The sequence below is a fragment of the Camelina sativa genome, chromosome 5, assembly GCF_030686135.1.
Source record: "Camelina sativa cultivar CO46 ecotype springtype chromosome 5, ASM3068613v1".
NCBI classification, from domain to species: domain Eukaryota; kingdom Viridiplantae; phylum Streptophyta; class Magnoliopsida; order Brassicales; family Brassicaceae; genus Camelina; species Camelina sativa.
In genome coordinates, this window is record NC_141884.1 from 39,866,826 (window position 1) to 39,889,235 (window position 22,410).

At 34.1% G+C, this 22,410-nt stretch overlaps 3 protein-coding genes and 2 pseudogenes across 5 annotated transcripts; 4 read left to right on the forward strand and 1 right to left on the reverse strand.

Moving 5' to 3' along the window:
- The first annotated feature begins 7,097 nt into the window (after positions 1-7,097).
- On the forward strand, positions 7,098-8,448 carry LOC104788331 (GATA transcription factor 4). The gene is made up of 2 exons (XM_010514081.3): positions 7,098-7,521; positions 7,617-8,448. The coding sequence occupies exons 1-2, from the start codon at positions 7,303-7,305 to the stop codon at positions 8,145-8,147; spliced, it is 750 nt and encodes a 249-aa protein (XP_010512383.1). The 5' UTR covers positions 7,098-7,302; the 3' UTR covers positions 8,148-8,448.
- A 583-nt stretch (positions 8,449-9,031) lies between these two features.
- LOC104788332 (protein transport protein Sec61 subunit beta pseudogene) lies at positions 9,032-9,921 on the reverse strand (annotated as a pseudogene). The gene is made up of 2 exons (XR_015558036.1): positions 9,782-9,921; positions 9,032-9,546 (listed from the first exon to the last, which is right to left on the reverse strand). The product of XR_015558036.1 is annotated as a protein transport protein Sec61 subunit beta pseudogene (transcript).
- Positions 9,922-13,883: 3,962 nt separating this feature from the next.
- Positions 13,884-15,017, forward strand: LOC104788333 (cyclin-U2-2). Its single transcript, XM_010514083.3, has 2 exons — positions 13,884-14,389; positions 14,506-15,017. The coding sequence occupies exons 1-2, from the start codon at positions 13,974-13,976 to the stop codon at positions 14,777-14,779; spliced, it is 690 nt and encodes a 229-aa protein (XP_010512385.1). The 5' UTR covers positions 13,884-13,973; the 3' UTR covers positions 14,780-15,017.
- A 2,040-nt stretch (positions 15,018-17,057) lies between these two features.
- On the forward strand, positions 17,058-18,559 carry LOC104788334 (expansin-B5). Its single transcript, XM_010514084.2, has 4 exons — positions 17,058-17,311; positions 17,401-17,513; positions 17,604-17,788; positions 17,983-18,559. Exons 1-4 carry the CDS (start codon positions 17,158-17,160, stop codon positions 18,323-18,325), a joined length of 795 nt encoding a protein of 264 aa, XP_010512386.1. The 5' UTR covers positions 17,058-17,157; the 3' UTR covers positions 18,326-18,559.
- A 1,078-nt stretch (positions 18,560-19,637) lies between these two features.
- On the forward strand, positions 19,638-21,196 carry LOC104788335 (zinc finger protein ZAT9 pseudogene; annotated as a pseudogene). Its single transcript, XR_015558027.1, has one exon. The product of XR_015558027.1 is annotated as a zinc finger protein ZAT9 pseudogene (transcript).
- Positions 21,197-22,410: the final 1,214 nt, after the last annotated feature.

Here is a 22,410-nt window from a genome sequence, read left to right on the forward strand (position 1 = left end):
CTCGTGCGTTACATTAATTTCTCAAATAGACTTTTATCGAATCCTAAGTCTTTTGGTTCGTATGCGCTTTTTAGTTTTTTATATCATAGCCTATAGAGGTCTAAAAGATAAATAAATGTGACTGATGAAACTTCTTATCTTAGCTAATATAGTACCGAAATTAATATATTCACATGACCAATATCATAGAAAATTTCTCTTTTCTTCCCATCGTCCATGACTAAATAAAACTAATCGTGTTTGAGTTGCATCATTTCACACCGTTTCCAGAACACTCATATGATAAAAATCTATAGCGCGGGAGAATATACTAAACTAGATATATACACACCATTTACTTGTAAAAACCGTGTACCAAGGATTTTAATATATGCAATGAAACCATACTTATTTTTAGGCGTTTATAAATGTGATTGGAGAACTATATACTATAAATTATCACACTGGCATATACACACGATGGTTTGGTGTACGTCGACAAAGTGGAGCCCATATATATATTTTTTATTTTCTTGGGTGGTATATTTACATTCGGAAATGTAATATTATGGTTACACATGTTTATAGAAAAAAAATAGCCAATTCGAGAACCATGCTATAGTAATGCCAGTCAACTCTGACAACATTTCTTCCCAGTAAGTTTCACGCGACAAAACAAGAACACATCTAACGTGTTTGTACAAGAAGAAAAATATCATAAAAGTACCCTTCAGTTTATTTTCTTGATTTCATTTTTAGTCTTAGACGTAGCTTCTTAGTTCACTTAGTTGTTAATATCAAAAAGAGAAATTAAATGTAGACAGTAGACTTGCTTACTAGAAAAACCTTTCTAAAAAATTTCAATTGCATAGTAAAAAACAATAACTGATCTCAATTAATTAGTTACATTTTTCAGTTTCACACTTTAGTTTTTTACCATGTGCCAACAACTTATAAAAAACCTCATGATAACTAGAAGAATTACCATATAATTAGACAATTTTCTACTTTCTTCCTTTTTAGTATATTGTTATTTCAAGTTATTTTGTTTTTGCCAACAACGTAACGTAACATTAGTTAATTAGATAGAGTTACTGATAAATAGTTCATTTTGATTTTAAAAACATACATGATGTAGTTCATTTTTTGTTGTTTCAATATATATAGTTCATATTTTTCAAACACAACTACACAAGACATGATTTAATAAATTGTAAGAATATACACGACTCAAGCATCTATTTCATAAAGCCAGTGAAAGAGTCACTTTCAACTGTTTACTTATCACACAACAGTAATCTTGGTGAATATCGAATTGTAAAGTATAAATTATATACATACAACGCATTTATTGTAATGGTCTAATGGATATACGTGTATATACATTGAACAGTATAGAGAAAGTAAAGAATATTCATAAACCAGAGGCTATGTATGTGAATGTGAAAAGCCATATGGATAAATTAGAAACGGACACAGAAAGGCTCTGTTCCATGCATCGTAATATCTTCCATGCGTTCCTCTCTTATTACCCTTTTTAGGGGACCATTTCCTCTGAACACCTTTTCTGTCCAATTTATCTCAACCTTACACGCGTCCGGATCGAAATATCTCAGCTTTATTAGCGTTGTGTTAACGGCAAGTTCACTAGAAGTCACAGCGCGTGTGTCCCACTCTCTCTCCGTGGCTCAAATCGGCGATTTATGGGTCCGGCCAAGTTGTAACGACCGTTCACCTCACCCGATTCTTTGTGTGGGACTCACATCCACGATCCACCTGTCCGCATCTCCAACACCATCCAATTCTGTCTTAGATATTCCATAAGAAAATATCAGAAAATTCTAGATTTAATTAACCTTAACCTAAAGTAAAATGATTCGGCTTATTATTATTAACCAGCATCTAATCAACCTGCAGAACATGATCAGTATTTTAGTGGGTTGGCACGACGTAGTAAAGTTGATCCAGCAAAAGTTGTATTCAAAGCAAGAAAAATAAGATGAGAAGTTATTACAAGAGGCTATATATGTACAAACATATTTTCGTAAATATATATATATTGGTTTATTATATATGGAGTATAAATGTAGACATTATATATGGACGTTGAAGTTTACTTTAAATTGATGTACGAATTCTATACATTTTTTGGCATTAGATGATGATTTCGAATACACCGCGTCGTTTGCATCATCCATAATAAGAAGAATATAAATGGGTTTTAGATATACATATCACGGCCCAATTCAAAATTGTGGCTTTGCCGGAGATTTTCCGACGCACCGTAACATTCCTATTGCTATGGCGTATAACGACGCCGTACGTGTTTTTCTGTCGTATGTCCGACACATTTTCTGTGCTAAACAATGTCCCCAAGTGGTGGTTGTCGCATTCTATGAAGACTAGGCCCCACGGCCCATAATTCACAATACAAACAGAAGCCCATTCCACATCACCCTCTCACTAGCTTTTGTCTTCAAACTGTTGAGCTTGACGTGTAAGAAATATAAAACGAATAAAAACGAAAAAGCTTGCGTGGCTAAATCATCGACGTGTACTAATTATGCTTCACTGGGGCAAGTCTTTTAGCTTCAGATTCCACAAATTTAATGAAATATCTTGCTCGGTCTCGTGTATGTATGCATATGCATACACCTAAAGTAAATGAAACCATATATAGTCTGTTACTAGTACTAAATACTACAATGGAATACTATGCTTCGAACTCAGTCTAATGTATATATGTACGTCGCTATGAATTGTGGAATGAGTCTTTTATTTTGGTGTTAGTACTTAGTACGAAATATCTATAAGGTCATTCATTCGATTAGCCAAAAAAACATGAATATCTCAATAGTCAATACACTACTCAACAATTTATTCGTTTTATTAAAAGAAAAAGAAAAGGGGAGACAAGAAGGACAGTGGATGAGCATAAGGTCATCATTTTTGCATGTTATTCGTCAGAGGAGTAAACATTATCTCAATTAGATTAATACTAGTATTTATTTTACTTAATTAGAGGGTGATTAAGTGGTGAATAAAGTACGAAGTCTAGCGAGTTAAACAAACATTAATTTGTCATTATGGGCACATGAGGTCGCACGTGTTCGCTTTGGGATCACCGCCGTCACGTGATTCAAGAAAGCCGAACTAGGAATTTTGTTGAAGTTGAAGCACGATTGATGATGATGATAATATTCGTATGTATCCATCATCAAATGAATAAGCAAAGAGAGATTCTTATTCCAAAGGCAGAAGAATAAAAAAGCAAGTGGAACCACACTAACTAAGAAAGCCTCTCTCTGGTTGACAAAAAAGGAGAGCCGCTTGGGGAGAAGTTAAGCGCACCCGTACGTCGATGTACTTGCTCTGTGTATCTATCTAGTTTTCTCAAAGATGAGACTGAACCATGACAGGGTTAGGCCCACCAATCACCGTCACATTCTCTCTACACTCGTTTTTCTCGCTCTTCTTTTTTTTTTCCTCTTTCCAATTAGTTCACAACTTCACATCGTTTATAAATTTATTAAGTTAGTATATGTTTTCATAAGTGAATTTGATCAAACTCTATAAGTGAATTCATTTTGGATAAATCAAAAATTGTTTTACTAAAAAAAGATTTTTTGTTTATAATTTGAGTTTCTAATTCTGTTTACTTGTGGTCAGCAAGTTCCTAATTCTGTTTGGTCAACTTATTGGCTGGATACATAACATAGTTTGCCTAGTGGTTCTTTGGAGACTTCTGATAAAATTAATATAATATACTATATACAGTTGCATAGTGGGTAATAAGTGTGTATGCAATTTAGCGACAACCATTAGTTCAAACTTCGAATACATGGCAACAAAAATAAAATGAAAGTTCGAATAAGCTCGGACAGAAATTACAAACACGTACTGTACAAAATTCCCTATGTAACTTTTTTCCTACATGCGATTTATACTTTGGAAAAAAAATCAACAACGAAAAATATAATTTACATACAATATAACAGGTGTCTACGAAAGGGAACCTTCTGAAAGAGACAGAAGATGCCAGCTGGAAAATATTGTCGGTAGTAAAATAAAAAATGTTAATTAAACTGAATAAAAACAAGTTTATCTACGTTTGCTGTTCCTCTAGTTTCGTGCCATCTTGTTTTAGAAGTTAATGTCCACTCTAGTGGACTCTTTAGTCATTAGTAACAAATGCTAACATCTTCTTGCAATCGTCGCATTTATAAATGCTGCTATGAGTGTTAACTTGACCAGAAAATTATACCGTATGTGAGGTAGTAAACTGTATTCGAATATTTTTGCAATTACTGTATATGAAAATACTTGGCATGATCTCAAAACCTACCATTGTAAGCGCGGGATTATGCTATAAGCATATAAGCACAACAAAATTAAAATTATAATTTTTTGAAGATTGAGAAAATTGACTTCATTAGTTCACTTCATCGTCAAGTAATGATTTTAAAACCTTTCTAGCAATTGCAATCTTTCAAATCATTTTCTCGTTTTTTTTTTCTTTTTCTTTCTCTTTGCTTGCCTTCTTCATGGCAAGCTTCGTCTTACAAAGAAAAATCTTCTTTATCTTCGAGGCACGTGAAGATGAGAACGGTCCCCACATGCAGCCACGTGGATTTACTGAATTATCTTTCGTGTAATGATAAAATATTTTGTAGCTTCAGAACTTGTAATGGATAGGCCAATAATTAAATTTGTCGGCTCTTATCATCCATAAATCACTAATTTATCTGCCGAACAACTCTACTCTACTAAAATGTGTAGCAAGAATTAACGTTTGTGGAAACAGACCAAACACACTTCAACAAGTTGCGCCACGCTATTCTGCGAACACCGTGTATCTCTGCAATTTGTAAGTCAATGTTATGTTCTACCTTCAAAGCCTAGCAAATCACATATAATCTTTGAAATAGATAGATTGGTTAAATAATCAGACACATCTGCCCAAATTAAAGCCTCCCCTTATGATGATTGGCGGTGGCACATAAAAATTGAGCACAAGATAGTGATGCATATAAATGTTTATTTTTTAGCTGAATATGATAAACAATGTTCGTAACAATTGGTTCCCTGTTCTTTATACCATATGCATGTGTCGTGCGTGTTTGTACATTATGAGTAGTTGTATAGCTTACAAAAATGAATAAAATTTATAAGAGCAGTGCATGAAAGAGACATAAGAAGATAAATGATAGGAAAAAAATATTATGTATAGAAACCTAAAAGGAGGGCCATAGGAATTTATAGAACCAAAGTGCAATGCACTTCGGCTCGTCGGTCTAACTCATCCATCTCCTTGATTGTCTCCATCCATTTCCCCATTCCCCCATTACTTTTTTTATAATAATTATCTCTTCGATTTTTAAAATAACTTTAAGTAACACATTAGAAAAAGCAATTAAAACACAGAAGTTTAAAAATACATAACACTAGTATTTCATCCGCGGTACACCGCGGGACAATATTTTTAATTTTTAAAATTTAAAATTATATTGTATTTATTTGTTATTTTATTATTGTTTTATTAATTTTAAAAATATAAAATTTTACAAGTATTTGATATAAGTATTCAAAGTATATAATTTTTGTAGTGTTTTCAAAGTTTTAACCCGTGTGATATATGTATAGTCTAGTAATATATTTATCTCCTGGTACACATCTGAAAGTGTTTTAAAAAATAGTTTAATATATAATGTGACATTTTATAATTAGATGTTTGGTTTAAGAAATTTATAAATGTTAATATAATTATGGAGATTGTAAACCTTTGTTATGGAAAATATGTTGTATATCATTTAAATTTGAGAGATTCTAACATCAATAAAAAATAGTTTTGGAGATTTAATGGGTTAAAACTTTAATGGGTAGAGTTGTTTTTGGAAAATTCAGAATGTATAGATGTTGTTAAGATTTTATGGCAATAAATGTAACAAATGTTGGTCAATTTAAGAAAGTTTAGTATTTGAGTTTCTCTGCAATTGTTTTAGGAGTTAATATTGTAAAAAAAAAATTTTAAAGTAAAACTTAAAGGGCATAAACCAAAATTTATTTCAAAAATGTTAATATAGATAACTAGTATTACAAGATATAAATCATCAAATACTAAATTATGTTACTTCTTCTGGTGATGTGCAAGATAGTTTTATCACTTCAGTTTCTTAATTATTCTCTCATGTCAACCAGTACTGAAAGACATGCTAAGGTTACTGAGAATAATATTAGACACATACAGTATGTTGCTACTCTGCAGAGTCTCCCATCTCTCTTCTCTTATTATTATTTTTTTTATATAACCCAGGTTTCCAACGCTCCCCGATAGAGCAGGGGTCCATGTCTTAGCTATCGGTTACCCGATAGAGCAGAGATCCACGTGTTAGATTATCGGTTTTCTTAGAATAGCCACGTGGGCGGCCAAACGACACTCCACATGTCGGCTCCTGAAACGCTGCAGCCCTTAAGTGAATACCGCAGTGGCCGGGACTCGAACTCGTGATGGCGGATACCTCAGTTGAGAGTCCTTTACCACCAGAGCTAGAGGCTCCGGTTTCTCTCTTATTTTCTTTGTAAGCTAGATTGCAAAATGTGAAACTATTTATGTAATCACAATCGCGCAAAGTAGAGTAGTAGACTAGTCGTGTCATTTTATTGGTGAATAATTAAAGGGCCGATTTTGTTCTCTACTTTCCTTAATTATTTTTGGTCGCCTTGTTGAATTCTAACAATTTGGAGGTTTGCATTATACAGCCAAACCTAACGTTCAGACTTCAGACTAAAATATACCTATAGCTACAGCTTATATGCTTGGTTACCACTTACACATTCGAGGGAAAATAAACAATTTTTTTCAGAGATGGTAGAATTCTATTAACAAAAGAGTGAAGAGTTTTACACAAAACAAGTTTAGTAACCTTACATTAATCGAATTTTTCCGCTTCATTGTTTAATTTAAATTTAACTCACCATAGTCTATATATATATATATATAATATATGCATTTTATGACAGAAAATGTGGTTAAATTAATAAAAATCATGTTAAGTAAAATAGCCAGCACATGCATATGTTCAAAAAAAAATGTAGACAAAATAGTATATTAAATAAATAAATAGAGAAGAAAATAAAAAAAGAGGGAGTGGTCAGGTCAGGCTCGGTGCATGCTAACTCTATGCACGTTCTCCTTGTTGCTCTTCTTCGTCTCTTTCCTCACTTACACTAGACTAAGACTACTCTCTCTCTCTATATTAAACCCCTGAACCAGTAGTGAGACCACATACATACCCAGTGAGCGAGAGTCTGAGAGTTAAAACAATGGACGTCTACGGTATGTCATCACCAGACTTGCTTCGCATAGACGACCTTCTCGATTTCTCCAACGACGAAATCTTCTCATCCTCCTCCTCAATCTCAACCGTAACTTCCTCCGCCGCTTCCTCCGTCGCTTCTGAAAACCCTTTCAACTTCCGTTCTTCCGCCTACACTTCTCCTCCTCCTCTCCTCTCCGACTTCACTCACGATCTCTGCGTCCCCGTTCGTCTCCCAAACCCCTAATTTCAATTTCCCCTAATTCTGATTTTTGAATTTTTTCAGAGTTCTGATTTTTTTTTAATTTTTGGAATTTGCAGAGTGACGACGCAGCTCATCTCGAGTGGTTATCACGATTCGTTGACGATTCCTTCTCCGATTTCCCAACGAATCCTTTAACCATGTCCGTTAGACCCGAGGTTTCATTCACCGGAAAACCTAGAAGCCGCCGATCAAGAGCTCCGGCACCATCCGTCGCTGGAACTTGGGCTCCGATGCCTGAATCCGAGCTTTGTCACGGCTCTGTTCCAAAACCTAAACACAAGAAGGAATACAACGGTGAATCAGTTACGGCGGAGGTAGGAGGAGGAGGAGCGAGGCGGTGCTGCACGCACTGCGCGTCGGAGAAAACGCCACAGTGGAGAACCGGACCGCTGGGACCTAAAACGCTTTGTAACGCTTGCGGTGTTCGTTACAAATCAGGGAGGCTTGTACCGGAATACAGACCGGCTTCGAGTCCGACGTTCGTGTTGACTCAGCACTCGAACTCTCATCGGAAAGTTATGGAGCTTAGGCGACAGAAGGAGCAGCAAGAATCGTACGTTTCGATTCCAGCGTTTCAGCCGCGGTGAAAAATTCGCGTTTTGGGGGTTTTCTTCTCTTTTGGAGGGTTTTTGTGATTGGTGGTAAGGGGTGACGTGTCGTAATCCTAACGGCGATGATCACGTGACCGACGCGAGGGAGGGGGTTACGAGACTTTTTAATTTTTTTGTTAAGTTATCAGTATTAGTTTAAAAAATGAAACTCTCTGTCTCCTCTGCTAATTACGTCATTAATTTGTTAGTATTCATTTGATTTTTGTTTTTTTTTTTTTTTTTGGGTTTTTCACGGCTCTCCTTAAAGTTATATCATTAAATGATTTTATTGGCGGCATTTAATTTTCTTCTTTTTCAGATATAAAAGCCTCTCAACCACCGTGGACTCTGCTTTTTTGTGACTTATGATGTTTACACACATTCACACTCATGACATGCTCGTTGATCTTTCATACATCATACATGTTACATGTTATAATCATGCTTTAGAATTTGATTTTTGAGACTTCACGAGGGCAATACACTTCGTTAAAGAAAATAACCAAAGTCGAATCAAGTTCTGGTTTAGGTAATTCAAAATCTAACTTAATCGTCCGCATTTTTCAATATGATTCCTTCATTTGAAAGAACTTTTACTCTTTGATCTTCTATGGAAGTGCGTAAACCTGTTATAAACTAAACTAAACGGCCATACACCAAAACTAAACAAGCATATGATATGAAAACTAAACTGGACCTCAGTTTGGTGTATAAATAGTTTCAGCATTTTCAAATATTAAACACGTATACCAAATCAAAACTAAAGCAAACTCATCAAATTTAAGAAATCTAAACCAGAAACAATACTACACCAAACCAATCTAATTTGGTTGTACACTTGTACTTAAACCACAAAAAACTATCTACTAAACCAAAGCCAAGAAACAAGAGGATATACAAGTTGTATTAGAAAGACAAAACTTGCAAATATCAAGAAACTGCAAAATGTTGAGCTGGATGCAGACTAGTCAAGAAAAAAAAAAACAAGAAAACTCAAAACTTGAATGAAGCGACTATACTGACAAAAATTCTAAACAGTAAAAAAAAAGAAGAAGGTATTGATGAGATTTGCTGTGTGTTTTTTTGTATGTCCTCGATCGTCTTCATTTGCTCTTGACAAAATAGAGCTTACCCATGACATGAAGAACAGCAACAAAGGCAATGAAACCAATGCTCATAATAAGAACAACATTTGGAGATATCTTGAGACCAGGGGCGTCATCTGTGTAGAACTGAAGCATTGTTCCTGCTGCTCCTCCACCAGCTCCACCACCGGCACTGCTGTTTCCACCACCACCAGCAGGCTTTCTCCTCCTCATGCTTGCAGTTGCAGCTGCACTTCCTCTCTGTGGAGCTCCACCACCTACCATTTTTGCTTCACTTCCTGTTTCTTAAACTAAACCAATAAAAAAAGCAACATTAGGCATGCAGATCAATTAAAAAACGTGTCATAATCGTAATTTACAACTGTTGTTACGGTAGCGAAATCAACATCTACATCAGACATAACATATATATGCGATCATGTTACAAACCCTATGCATTTTTGTTCTAAACAATCAAACATTGCGAGATGTTCTAATGTATCATAAACGTCTCTTAGTAACGGGATTCGAATTAGAGAAATTCACCTGTTCCGGCTACAATTTCCTGATCGCGTCTTCGACTACGTTTTAGGGGAGAATTCGCCAATGTCCGTAAATCGCAGACTCGTCGTCGACCATTCACGTTTTCATTCTTTTTATGAATTTTGAGAGTTTTGTCTCTCTTCTGTGAGGCCACGCAACTCGTTCGCGTAATGACCAATGTGTAACGACACGTAATCAGTTGAATGTAAGAACCCTCCAATTTGTAATTGACACGTGGACGACAATCCGTATGTAACAGACCTTGCACGACTTTGCGCCTTTGGTTCTAAAAATATTCGTTTCCTTAAAATTATCGAGATTAACAAATCCACGATGAAGGGAGGATAAGAGATCACATAACACCATGTCAGCTGCATCTTACAATGATTAGAATGAGTTTTCATAAAATACTAGTAACTCTCCAGTTTTCGTTTAGAGACCCATAGTTTCGTCTTTGTTGTTTAGAGACAACTTGTGTTAAATTAAATGTATGATAATGGATAAATTGGCTGCATCTTCCAATGATTAGAGAGACCCATTAGTTTCTCGTTGTTTATAGACAACTTGTTTATAAACCACCTTAAGCTTAAAAGCCCAACTCTATTTTTCTCAAATTTTTCTAGTTATTGGGCTGGGCCCGTTTATTCTAGCTATTTCTCCTATGGATAAAAAGAACAAAAAAAATTTGAGCCTCACTATGATGATGATCCCAAGAGAACGATGAATGAAAAAAAAAACTCTCAACAACACTAGTTCTCACTTCTCAGGATAGCTGAATCTCTTAGGCTAAAAACCAAACCAGAAAATTTGCATTCGTCTAGTTTGTGTTTAGGTGATACTCAAATCATTTTCGTTATGACTTTTTGACCAACACGAGACAACATTAAAGCAATCACCAAATTACAAGTTAAAAATACGTTACAACCACTTGATTGGTTTCATCAACAACATTTTGATTTAGACTGTTTGGAAAAAGGTTTTGAAAGAAAACTTTTGTCGATTTCAAAAAAGGTGTAACATTTAATGGTTTCTACGACCACAACTGAAAAATACAACTAGTTATTTCTTTTCCTCCTATACCAAAAAGTTGCCAAGAGGCAAGAGGTACATCAACACGAATCCAATATCATGATTACATTTTCTGGTCCAAACTCCTTAATAAACTTTGAAAAGTTGAGAAAAAATTATACTACTAGTTTATACGAAGAGAATTATTATGTACACCGGTAAGGCGATAATAAATATATATAATCGTTAATACTTTAATGGTAGGTCACGTACTTTAATTATATATGAGGTCGTAATTAAAGGCAGAAATATCTGCTGACGGCGACATGGCTCCACAGTCCACACAGCAACGAAAACTTTCAGAATTAGTAGTATTTCTCATTAATTATTCAAGAAAAACGTTTGTTTCTACACGGTTTCGTTAATCCATATGCGTGGTGAATCTATAAGTTAATTAAGTCGTTAGCCGAGGAAACCAAGAAAGAAGCTTCGCCATGCGTACGTTCAAGTAACTACTAAGTACCGTCGTACGTTGTATTTTAAACGTATTATTTATACACCTTTTCATTCATTTTTATTTCTTTTATAGATCTCGATTACGATCTACCAGGCGAGACACATTCGTATGCAAATGTAGTAGTACTGAAAGTGATATATAAAAATAAATAAGAGTGTATATATAGCCTCTCACGGGACCGATCTGAGTCTCACAGTAGTAATATATTGTAAGTGGTCGACAAAAAATATAATAACGTGATGTTTGATATGTTGTTAGCCCATTCGCTTTTGTTCCACTTCGAACAAATTATTATACAAACTAAATATTAAATTAAATACTTTTTTTTCCCAAAAAATATAAGAAAAGAAGCTTTAAAAACAGCCAAAAGCTTGAGTTCATCGATAGTTACAACCAGTTTTTTTTTGGCCAAATACAACCAGACAGTTTTAAGAAATATATACTACATATATACAACCAAAGGATAATAGCGTTCAGAAATATAGAAACTTAATATTAAGCTCATCACAGTAATCTGTTTCAATCGGTCTCGCTTTCATGCTCGGTTCGGTTGAATGACAAAGACCTTAATTCCGTTTTTCATGTCTTCCCAATCCCACGTGAGATTGGTTTTTTCTCATAAGTCCTTCTTCCTCGCTTTATACAGTTAGTAGGTGTGTATTTAGGATCAGATAGTTATAAATTATGATGAACAGAATATATCGTGCAATTTTTACATTGTTTAAAATAGATGGAATAACACAAAGTACACAAAACAAACAAGTACAAAACTCTGAAACACTGAAATAAATTAGACTCGAACTTCCTATAATTTCACAAGATGAAGAAATTTTCAAATGGGTATTTTTATGGAAAATAGAAACGACATCGATTTTTGGAGTCATCTGGAAGGTGGAAAGAAACTACTAAAAACAAGCAATTCTTTTTTTTTTTTTTTCTTTTTTTTTAGTACTCCTCCAGTAAGAAGAAAATAAAAATAGTTAAAAAGATTTGTGTGTCGCCTTTTTGTAAGCCAACGTACAGATATAACAGCTAAGCAATATTTTCTTTCAATATTCTATTATACTTAGTTCAAAATAAACAAATCCCAAAAATTACATTATACAAAGAATCGCCGCCGACAGTTTGGTGGAGGTGCGAAGAGAAGTCAGCGTAGTGCAAAGTCTCTCGACGAACGAGAGGTATAGTTTCGGAAACCACTCGTGTGAATCTCTTCAACACCTGGTCGCCAAGTTGGAAAGTACCATATATCACGACCCACACGTGCGTGGTTGCTCCATCTTTCAACGTCTTCCAAGCCATAATAATAACTCACTCACTAGTCATAATAATATATATTTTTTGGGATCATTGATTTCTAAAGATTGTGTTGAAGAACGTTGTTATGTAAAAAAAACTAACAGATAGATTTATTTAATGTTGTAATATGAGTTGAAGAATTTGATTAGAACAACAAAAAGGTGCAAGTAAAGATCGGTCTGACTTTTGAGTGGTCTAAAAATCCCACCGTCTAAATAGGTATAATATACCCTGCACGTAACTATCAAGATTCAAGAATACATTGCATGTGCAATGCCATATATTGCCTTGAGACATATCAACTTATTAACTTCTCAAATCTCAAGTACTGTCGTCTTTATGGAAATACCTAGTTTATGTAGTGATGTAGAAACTATATACGTCATTCTTTTACATTTCTTTTTTTTTTTTTCATTTTTTTTTTGTGTGGATAACTAAAATCCGTATGGGTAATAATAGTCTACTTGTAACATGGACGCAATAAAACCACAAGTAATAAATGGTTTAAAATCGAGAAAAAAAAAACAGAGGAAGCTACCAATCTACCACTACCGTACGAACTAACCCATCCATCAATCAATTCAGTTAGTCTATCAAAACTCATGTTTTGTTGTACGAACGAATTGTTGAGTGTTGTAGTTAATAAACAAATCAAATCGTAGGATATATAGTAAGATTTATTTAAGAAAATTGTATTGGATATATATATCAATTGCACATCCCAACTCAGATTCCACAAATCAACCAAACTTCATCTTCTTCTTTGTTTTCTGATCTGAAACTATAGAACTACTTCTACGTCTTTGTCTTCTTATATTAATATTGACATCTATATCTAATGTATCCCTACACTATATTTATTAGAATGACAAGAAGTTATGTTCTTTCTACTTTTCAACAAACTATACGCACCGAGTTCGTTGGAGTGTACTGTTTATATGCAACATATATATACACATACACATATATGTATATATGCTTCTATTAAACTAATATTAATTCTCTATTTAGAGTGGTAAAAAAATAAAATAAAAATCAGATCGAGTAGCTTATGAATAAAAAAACTCAAACCTTTGACCTACCGTACACATGAAACTGTATTTAAATTGTTACTACAACTCATTATTAAACGAGTTCATTCATATACACACGAAGGTTAGTGAAAAAAAAAACAACTAAACATATAAAAATTGAATAAAGTAATAATTAAAAGAAAAGAAGGGGAAGGTACGTAATCGTTACAACAAACATCTCAAAGCTTATATATATAAAAAGCCTATCTCTCTTTCACTTCATCACTTCCAAATCCTCTCTTCCTCTTCGTCGTCAACTTTGTTAAATTCTTTTCTCCGACGAAAACAAGAAATATCAATGGCGGTTTCGAATTCTCTAACAATCTCTCCAAGAAAACTCCGGTCTGATCTTTATTCATACTCCAACAACCAAAACAATTCCGAGACGCCTCTGGTTATCTCTGTTCTATCGTCACTCATCGAACGAACTCTAACACGTAACCAGAGGATTAGCAGCCGGAGAACGGTTCCGGCGTCTTCGTCTTCTAGCAAGACTCAGATCTTCGATAGCCGTGAAATACCTGACATGACAATCCAATCGTACCTAGAGAGAATTTTCCGGTACACTAAAGCCGGTCCTTCGGTTTACGTTGTGGCTTATGTTTACATTGACCGGTTTTGTCAAACCAATCCCGGTTTTAGAATCAGTCTCACCAATGTACATCGTCTCCTCATCACCACCATCATGATCGCTTCTAAATACGTCGAAGATTTGTAAGTATCCTAGCTAAACTTCACTTTCACATTTATATTTTTATCAAATAAAAAAAAAAACATTTTGTTTAATTAGATTATGTTTTTCTAACTTAGTTTCATTTCTATGTTTTCAGGAACTATAGGAATTCATATTATGCGAAGGTAGGTGGATTAGAGACAGAGGAACTGAACAAGTTAGAGTTAGAGTTCCTGTTCTCGATGGGATTCAAGCTACATGTTAATGTGAGTGTGTTCGAGAGTTATTGTTGTCATCTTGAAAGAGAAGTTAGCTTTGGAGGAGGTTATCAGATTGAGAAGGCATTACGTTGCGCTGAAGAGATCAAATCCAGACAAATGATCGTTCAAGATCCTAAACATCATCATCACTTTGCTCGAATCTTGTTGTAGAGAAAGAAACTCTGTTTTTTTTTTTTCTTTCAAAACAATTCTTAGAGTTTTGGTTTTGTCGTTTTGTGCTTAGTGGTCTTGACTTTCTGACAAACTTGTTGGTTAGAGTGTTTTGTTTTGTATATTTTTTGTTTGGGTAGGTTGTAATTGTAAATATAGATGCGTAGAGAGATCATTAGCGGTGATGTAAAGTATGAGATTCAAATGTCTATTGAATTTGGTAAACGTGGTTCAAATCTATGTCCTTGCTTGCATTCATCTAATCAATCATAACAATTTCAGGTATCAAAAAGGCGGTAAAATTAGCCAACTGTAGTATCAATATTTGAACTGTAGATGCAACATTTAGAGAACTTTATATGATAACATCATCTAGACTAAAATTCTTAATATTTTTGTTTAGTTTTCTATCATTTGGAAATGAAAATCTAAACATCTTGAATCGGAATTTAGCAAATAAAGGAAAGTTAGAAAACCACACAAATTATTTATAGTCCAATAATTAGGCTATATCTAAATTGATAATTTTTCCATATATGTATATATATATATTTTTGTTTGGTAACATCCAAATATGTACATGAAAGTTAGAAGATAGGATTTCTATGCTGATTTGGTGTCTAATAATTTGATTAAACGGTGGCTTACAAACATGCATTATTATCACCAATAGCTTTTAAATTCTTTTATAAAGATGTCTTATACTTTCTATGTCTATTATATATACGCGCACCAAACTTTCCTTATTATAAAATATCGAATTATAGTTTTAGATTAATTGAACCTTTCTCATTTTTTGGAAGTAGGAAACCATATGATCGTGTCTAGTTTCCGTCGATATAAGTGGTCAAAGAAATGTATTCTCAATTCATCATTGCTCAACATATACATATTGTTTTCGTAGAATCTCACTAGTTAGCATATTGTATCTTTTCATTCTTATGCAAACAAATAGTTCAAAGCCTTTACATCTTCTACTAGCTTAATTATTTTTACAACCACAATTTTATTTAACACTCTTAATCATATATATTTTTTTTTTGTTATTTTATTAAACAACTCTAGTTGTGCCATTTGATAAGAATACAAAGTGTGTTCTAAATTTTTCTTATTAATACTTTTCAAAAAGAGCAGTGTAGTGTGGTTCACGAGCATTCACCTAACCAAAGGCATCGATCAATCATTAAGCCTTAATCCTTTGCACCAAATATTTAAAAGAATAAGATTAGGATCGATGTGTTGATATGATGTCTAATAATTGCCTCACCAAAGGTATACACACTAATATTGTCGTATACCTTGACTTTGTCTTTATTCGGTATTTTTATTATATTGGTTTAACTTCTAATATTGTTTCAACATTTTTACTATATAAATATCTTTGAGTGCTATCTCCAAAATATGATAATTGTTATTTTCCTTGTAATTGATTTTATAAAAATATTAGTTATAACGATTAAATTTTAATTTTCATTTTTTTACCAAATTAGTAAAGTTTCTCTATAAATTAATAATTATTAATTTATTAATAAATTAAAACTTCTATAAATTAATAGATTTTTATGGTCCCAACATCATTAATTTATAGAAGTTTTACTGTATATGGATCTGGGATGATGGGCTTAGGGTTATATTTAACCGAACATATTTTTGTCTAAGTTGTCAAATTAAAAGCGTTCACATCCCTTTTGCCCCTTTTGCTCAGCAAAACATATTATTGGGCCAAAAGAGACCCAAACAAAATCTTGCCTCAACCTTGTCGATCGGGTATTGATTACCAGCGCAAACTGATTATTATTGTTGATAAATAATCAAACCCTAGAAACTGGATTATAAACCATCGGTCTTGTGTGAATCGTTTTGGACTATCGGTTTCATGTGAACCGTTCAGATGAGCGACGTTTTATAATTTCAGAGGATTCCCATGTTTAATTATGATGCTGTATGAAGAAATTTACCAAACTAATTCAGCTTTCATATAGCCTAATATCAACCACGTTTTTACCCCATAATGTCTCAATTTATTATAATTTCGAACTTAGCAGCATATATATCTCATCCAAGTTAAGAAAAATGAAAAGAGAAACTAATCAAAATAAACCTTTGTTGAACTTGAACGGTAACGGTTTCTGTTATAGTTTTTGGTTTCTAAAATAACGATGAAAAACTCATCATATATATTCATATAAGCTTTTTAAAGATTTTGTTTTCCTCAAATCTAGGATAACTATAATTGTCTTTTTAGTCATATAAGCTATTTAAATTTCTTAAACTCTCTAACAACCAGAAACTAAAAACTTAGAACCTAAAAAAAACCTAATCAGTTATATATAAAACTCTAATAAAAAATCTGTCTCCATTCAAGATCTAAATTAAACATGGCTTCCTCATCTATCAAATATTTTTCTTTTATCGTTGCTCTTACAACTTTCTTTGCAATCTCATTGAAGCCATGTTCTTGCCATAATAAAACCCACTGGAACACCGCCGGTATCACGTGGTATGGCGACCGTGAAGGTCCTGGCACCACAGGTAATTAATCAAACCATGCATTGATAAAAACTTGAAAAACATTTTTACATATTTACATACGTACGGTTCGTAAAATCTATTATACACAGGAGGAGCTTGTGGATTTGGTGATGCAGTGGCAAAGCACCCGTACAAATGTATGGTTTCAGCCGGAGGACCTTCATTGTTCAAAGACGGAAAGGGTTGTGGGGCATGTTATAGGGTATTTACATATAACAATTGTAATTAATCGGGTATCATAATGTAATGTATTTTACTATATATATGTACTAATCATGTTTATATGTTATAGCTTAAGTGCGACCATCCGTTGTGCACGAAAAAGCCGATCAAGGTGATGATATCGGACGAGTGTGCCGGCTGCACGAAAGAGGCTGTTCATTTTGATCTTAGCGGTAAGGCCTTTGGTGCATTGGCCAAACGTGGCAAGGGAGACCAATTACGCAACCTTGGAGAACTAAAAGTTAGTTACAAACGGTACGTATTTTCAAAAACCGTTTCGGTCGGGTTAATTTTTAATAGAAAATAGCATGTATCGACGTTTCATTTCAGTATATTTACGCATAAGCCGAACAAATTTTGCATGCATGTATCGACGTTCGTTGATAAAACAGTAGGCAGTAGCCTTAATTAATTCTAATCAATATCTCATACATATAAATATAATGCAGTGCATGTTGCAAACACCCGAAGACTAAGATCGCTATCCATGTGGACGCCGGAGCAAATCCTTACTACATGTCTTTCACCGCTAAGTATGCAAACGGCGACGGGAACTTCGCCTGCATCGAGGTCCAACCGGCCGGAGGACAGTACATAAAAATGGAAGAAATGAGATCCGCCGTTTGGAAACTAAACTCTGGTACTCCTTTGAAAGGTCCGTTCAACATCAGGCTTACCTCTGCCGTGTCTGGTAAGAAGATTGTCGCCAAATGCGTTATCCCGGAAAAGTGGAGTCCTGGTGCTATTTACCATTCCACGGTTAACTTCCCCGTTCCAAAGAAGCAGAAATGATTCCTTTTTTCTTCCCCCCTAAACGAATCGTAACGTTTGAAAATTTAAAAGGGGTTATTTATATAAACTTGTAATGGGATAGTATACTATAATTAGGTATACTATATACTAATTTGAAAAATAATTCATATGGGCTTAGAGTACTTGTTGTCGCTCAGCTAAAAAGGCCCATGATTTTTGTAAACGGAATCCGAGTTTGGTTTACGTTTCAACGTGGAACATATAGTAGAGTCATAGACCGGATCGGATGGGTTTGTGAGAGGCGTTTAATATTGTTGTACTACATGTGAAAGGAGAAGTTGCACAAAGCATTGATTAACTGTTCTTCACAAGTTTGGTAAATAAAGACTTCTTAAGTACACACTCATAAAGTCTCAATAAATTTGTGGTAAACCACCTAACTATGTAACAAAAATTGAGATTAAAGGTTTTTCAAAAACGCGTTTCATACTAACAACACACAAATAATGTATATATGAACGGATAATAGAACGTTACCCTTTTTATTAGAAGAAAACAAAAAAATCTAAATTGGTAATATGGGGTTTGCCATAATTATGGCATCTTGACTTGTTCTTTTTCCTAAGACAACGCTATTTACTTCGTTTTTTTTTTAATTATTATTCCAAACTAAGAAAGATCGAAACTAAAGGGTGAAAAAACATTTGTTATATAAACTATAATTAATCACGCGTTTTCATGTTTGTTTGCTTATCTATCGTGATTTATATGTATTTAAGCTAAATTCATCTGTTATACAAAAAAAAGCACTTTGAACCTGTTATGAATAATAACAACTTGTAAGATTGGTCAACTAACATTGAATTGAACCTTAAACAATTATCTCACTGTAAAAGGTTGGTCAATAGACTAATTTGTTAAAAAGTTACTGCAACCGTAGTTTGGGGGGGGGGGACTAGTAGGTGGCTGTCACGTACTGTAAAAAAAACTCACAGCAAACGGATGTTAACATCCTCTCATCATTTTTAGACAACGTTTTGTTTTTGCTGTGGTTCGTCGTTACAACAAACCCACATCTCCTCCTCAAGACTTTCGTACAAAACAGCCAACTTTCACATTCCCAAAATACCCCTTTAACTTAAAAAAAAACTAATTTATTTTTCTTAACTTTTACGAAGACTCAGCCTAGAAATAGACCAAAAATAAGTTACAGCTGCTATTTTGGTGTAAAAAACAGAAAAGTTTATGACTATTTATTAAAAAAAACAAAACTTAAAAAGAAGGGTAAATCGGGAAATAGTCAAGAAAAAAAGAAAAAAAAGAGAAGGAAGAAGTTTGCAGAAACGGGCAAGGCTCGCATGTTACATTGTCGCTTCTTCAACTTCATGCATACGCTTTTATTAGATTTTTTTCTCTTTTTTCTTTCCGTTTTCCAGTTCAAAAAATTAAATTTAAGTTTTTTTCTTCTTCTTCTTCTTGTTAAACAGTAATAAAAGAGAGAGAGAGAGAAAGAGATTAAAAAAAAAAAATAGTTTTTGAGTACAAATATTAAGTTCATTGGTGGAGGAGGAGACGAATGCTTATAGATTCCACTTCTCTTTTTACTTTTTCTCTCTTCTTCTTCGTTGCTCTCTGTTCTTTTGTTATTGAAGATGGAGAATTACAAGTGCAGGTATTGCTTTAAGAGCTTTGCTAATGGAAGAGCTTTAGGTGGTCACATGAGATCTCACATGCCGAGTCTTCATGTTGATGATGAGCAAGAAAAGCCGAGTCAACTCAGTTACGAGACGACTGAGTCCGATGTTTCTTCTTCTTCCGCTAAGGAAAAGAGAAATGGGAATGATGATCCGAAGTTTGCTTCTACAAGCTCTCTTCTTCTTCTTGAAGATGATGATGATGATGAGAGCGAGACAGAGTCGTCTAGGAATGTTATCAACCTGACTCGGAAACGATCTAAGCGAACTCGTAAACTCGATTCGTTTGCAACAAAGAAGAAGAAGGTGAAAACGAGTCAACTCGGTTACAAGGAGTCTGATCCCGAGCCTCCTCATAGCTCAGCTTCTGATACGACGACGGAGGAAGATCTCGCCTTTTGTCTCATGATGCTCTCGAGAGACAAATGGAAGAAGAACAAGAGTAGTAGTAATAATAAAGAAGTAGTGAAAGAGATCGAGACAGACGAAGATGAATCAGAAGGTTACAATAACAGGTTAAGCAAGATGAATCGAACAACGACGACGAAAGGGAGATACAAGTGCGAGACTTGTGGGAAAGTGTTCAAATCTTATCAAGCATTAGGTGGGCATAGAGCAAGTCATAAGAAGAACAGAGTAAGTAACAAAACAGAGCAGCAACGAAACGAAACAGAGCATGATAATGTGGTTGTTTCTGTTGTTGCTGCTTCTGCTGAGAAGAGAATCCATGAATGTCCTATTTGTTTTAGAGTTTTTGCATCGGGACAAGCACTTGGAGGTCACAAAAGATCTCACGGGATTGGGAATTTATCTGTTAATCATCATCATCATCATCAACATCAAGCTCTCGAGTCTGTGAAACAGAGGATGATAGATCTTAATCTCCCTGCACCAACCGAGGAAGACGAAGTCTCTGTGGTGTTTCAATGAATGCTGAATAAAGGTAACAGACTTTGCGTGATTCGGGTCGTCCAATTTTTCGTAAAGTTTGAATCTTTTTTTTTTTACTATTTTTTTTGGGTTTTTTTAATGTGTTTATTTTAAATGCAAAGGAGGCTACTTTTACATGTTCTAACGCCGATTCTTTTTTTCTCTTCGTATTGGCCTCACGTCGTGTTGGCCTAACCACATAAATTGAAGAACATTCAAATAAGCTTCTACTTAGTTTATAGACTATTAATGTTATATAAAGTATACAACTGTTGAAAATTTAATTTTTGGCTCTTCTTGTTGCTTACTACTTTGTTATTGAAAGCTAAGTCCCCACTTGACTTAGTTATCTCATTCCTCTATGTGTTAAAAGAGTTAGTCAAGCCTCTTAAGAATTAACAATCGCTTTCAAAGTTCAAAGATATTTAGTCTAAAAGTAAAGGAGACGTTTCGGTTGTAAAGTCATAGTTCCAACTTCCTACTTAGTTTTAAAGAGTTATGCTTTCTTTGTGTTTAATCATAATTAATTTAGGATATTCCGAGTTTTACTTACAAAAACCAAGTTCTTAGTGAGATACTTGTCTTGAGCTCATCTTTGTAATGTTTAAACCATCAAATTTTAAGGGATGATATATAGAAGAATACTTGGTTGCACAAGTAGATTTGTGTGTTTGGTCTACCACAAATGTAGAATTATTCTTCGAGTATACTTTATTCTTTACTTATGACTTGAAGCAAAACCCACTAACTTTCACCGCCCCAATAGAATCCAACAAATTTGTGTGACTCAGAGTGGTTGTAATCCAAGTAATTGCAAGCTTGACTAATCCTCACATTATTAATTTGGTAAGACTAATCACTTGGGATTTGGTGAGATTAGTTTCCTGAAATCATTTTCCATCTGATCATTTATTTACTATTTTCCTAATTTTGGAGGCATTTAAAAGTGCTTGATGAATCAGAAGCTGGAATGAAAAAAAAAAATGGAGAGTTGAATCGTAAGTAAAAAATCTCATTTTATTAAATGCATCTCACCTCTGTCTAAATTTGTGAGCCCATTTGATGACAGCCGTTGGTACAAAAGATCCTGAGACTGACACTAACCTTCACTAATATTCTCGCCTATGAAAAAAGAATAAAGCAAAAGCAAACCCAAATCTTCAACCAAAAAAAGAAAAAAAAAACGATAAAAAAAAAAGGCTGAACTAGTTTGGTCTACTCAACTTATGGCTTACTTCACAATTATGCTGCTGTTGATTGGTCAAGCACTCATGCTTTGGGGAAGACTAAAACACAATGACTTTAAATTAGGATTTGCTCTAGACTAAAAAATCTTACAAAAAACTGTATAAATTATCTATCATACTATTATAATATATGTATGTATAATCATATATTAAAATTGATTAATTTGTATTCGTAAAATCACCTTTTCAACTCGTACTTAACAGTAGTTATTATTCTAAGTTGACAACATTTTTTTTAAAGAAGGAGACAAAA

Coding starts and splice junctions, on each gene's coding strand:
- LOC104788331 (XM_010514081.3), top strand. CDS start 7,303: ATGGACGTCTACGGTATGTCATCACCAGACTTGCTTCGCATAGACGAC. Junction 7,522..7,616: donor CTCACGATCTCTGCGTCCCC/GTTCGTCTCCCA, acceptor TGGAATTTGCAG/AGTGACGACGCAGCTCATCT.
- LOC104788333 (XM_010514083.3), top strand. CDS start 13,974: ATGGCGGTTTCGAATTCTCTAACAATCTCTCCAAGAAAACTCCGGTCT. Junction 14,390..14,505: donor TCTAAATACGTCGAAGATTT/GTAAGTATCCTA, acceptor CTATGTTTTCAG/GAACTATAGGAATTCATATT.
- LOC104788334 (XM_010514084.2), top strand. CDS start 17,158: ATGGCTTCCTCATCTATCAAATATTTTTCTTTTATCGTTGCTCTTACA. Junction 17,312..17,400: donor TGAAGGTCCTGGCACCACAG/GTAATTAATCAA, acceptor TATTATACACAG/GAGGAGCTTGTGGATTTGGT. Junction 17,514..17,603: donor GTTGTGGGGCATGTTATAGG/GTATTTACATAT, acceptor TATATGTTATAG/CTTAAGTGCGACCATCCGTT.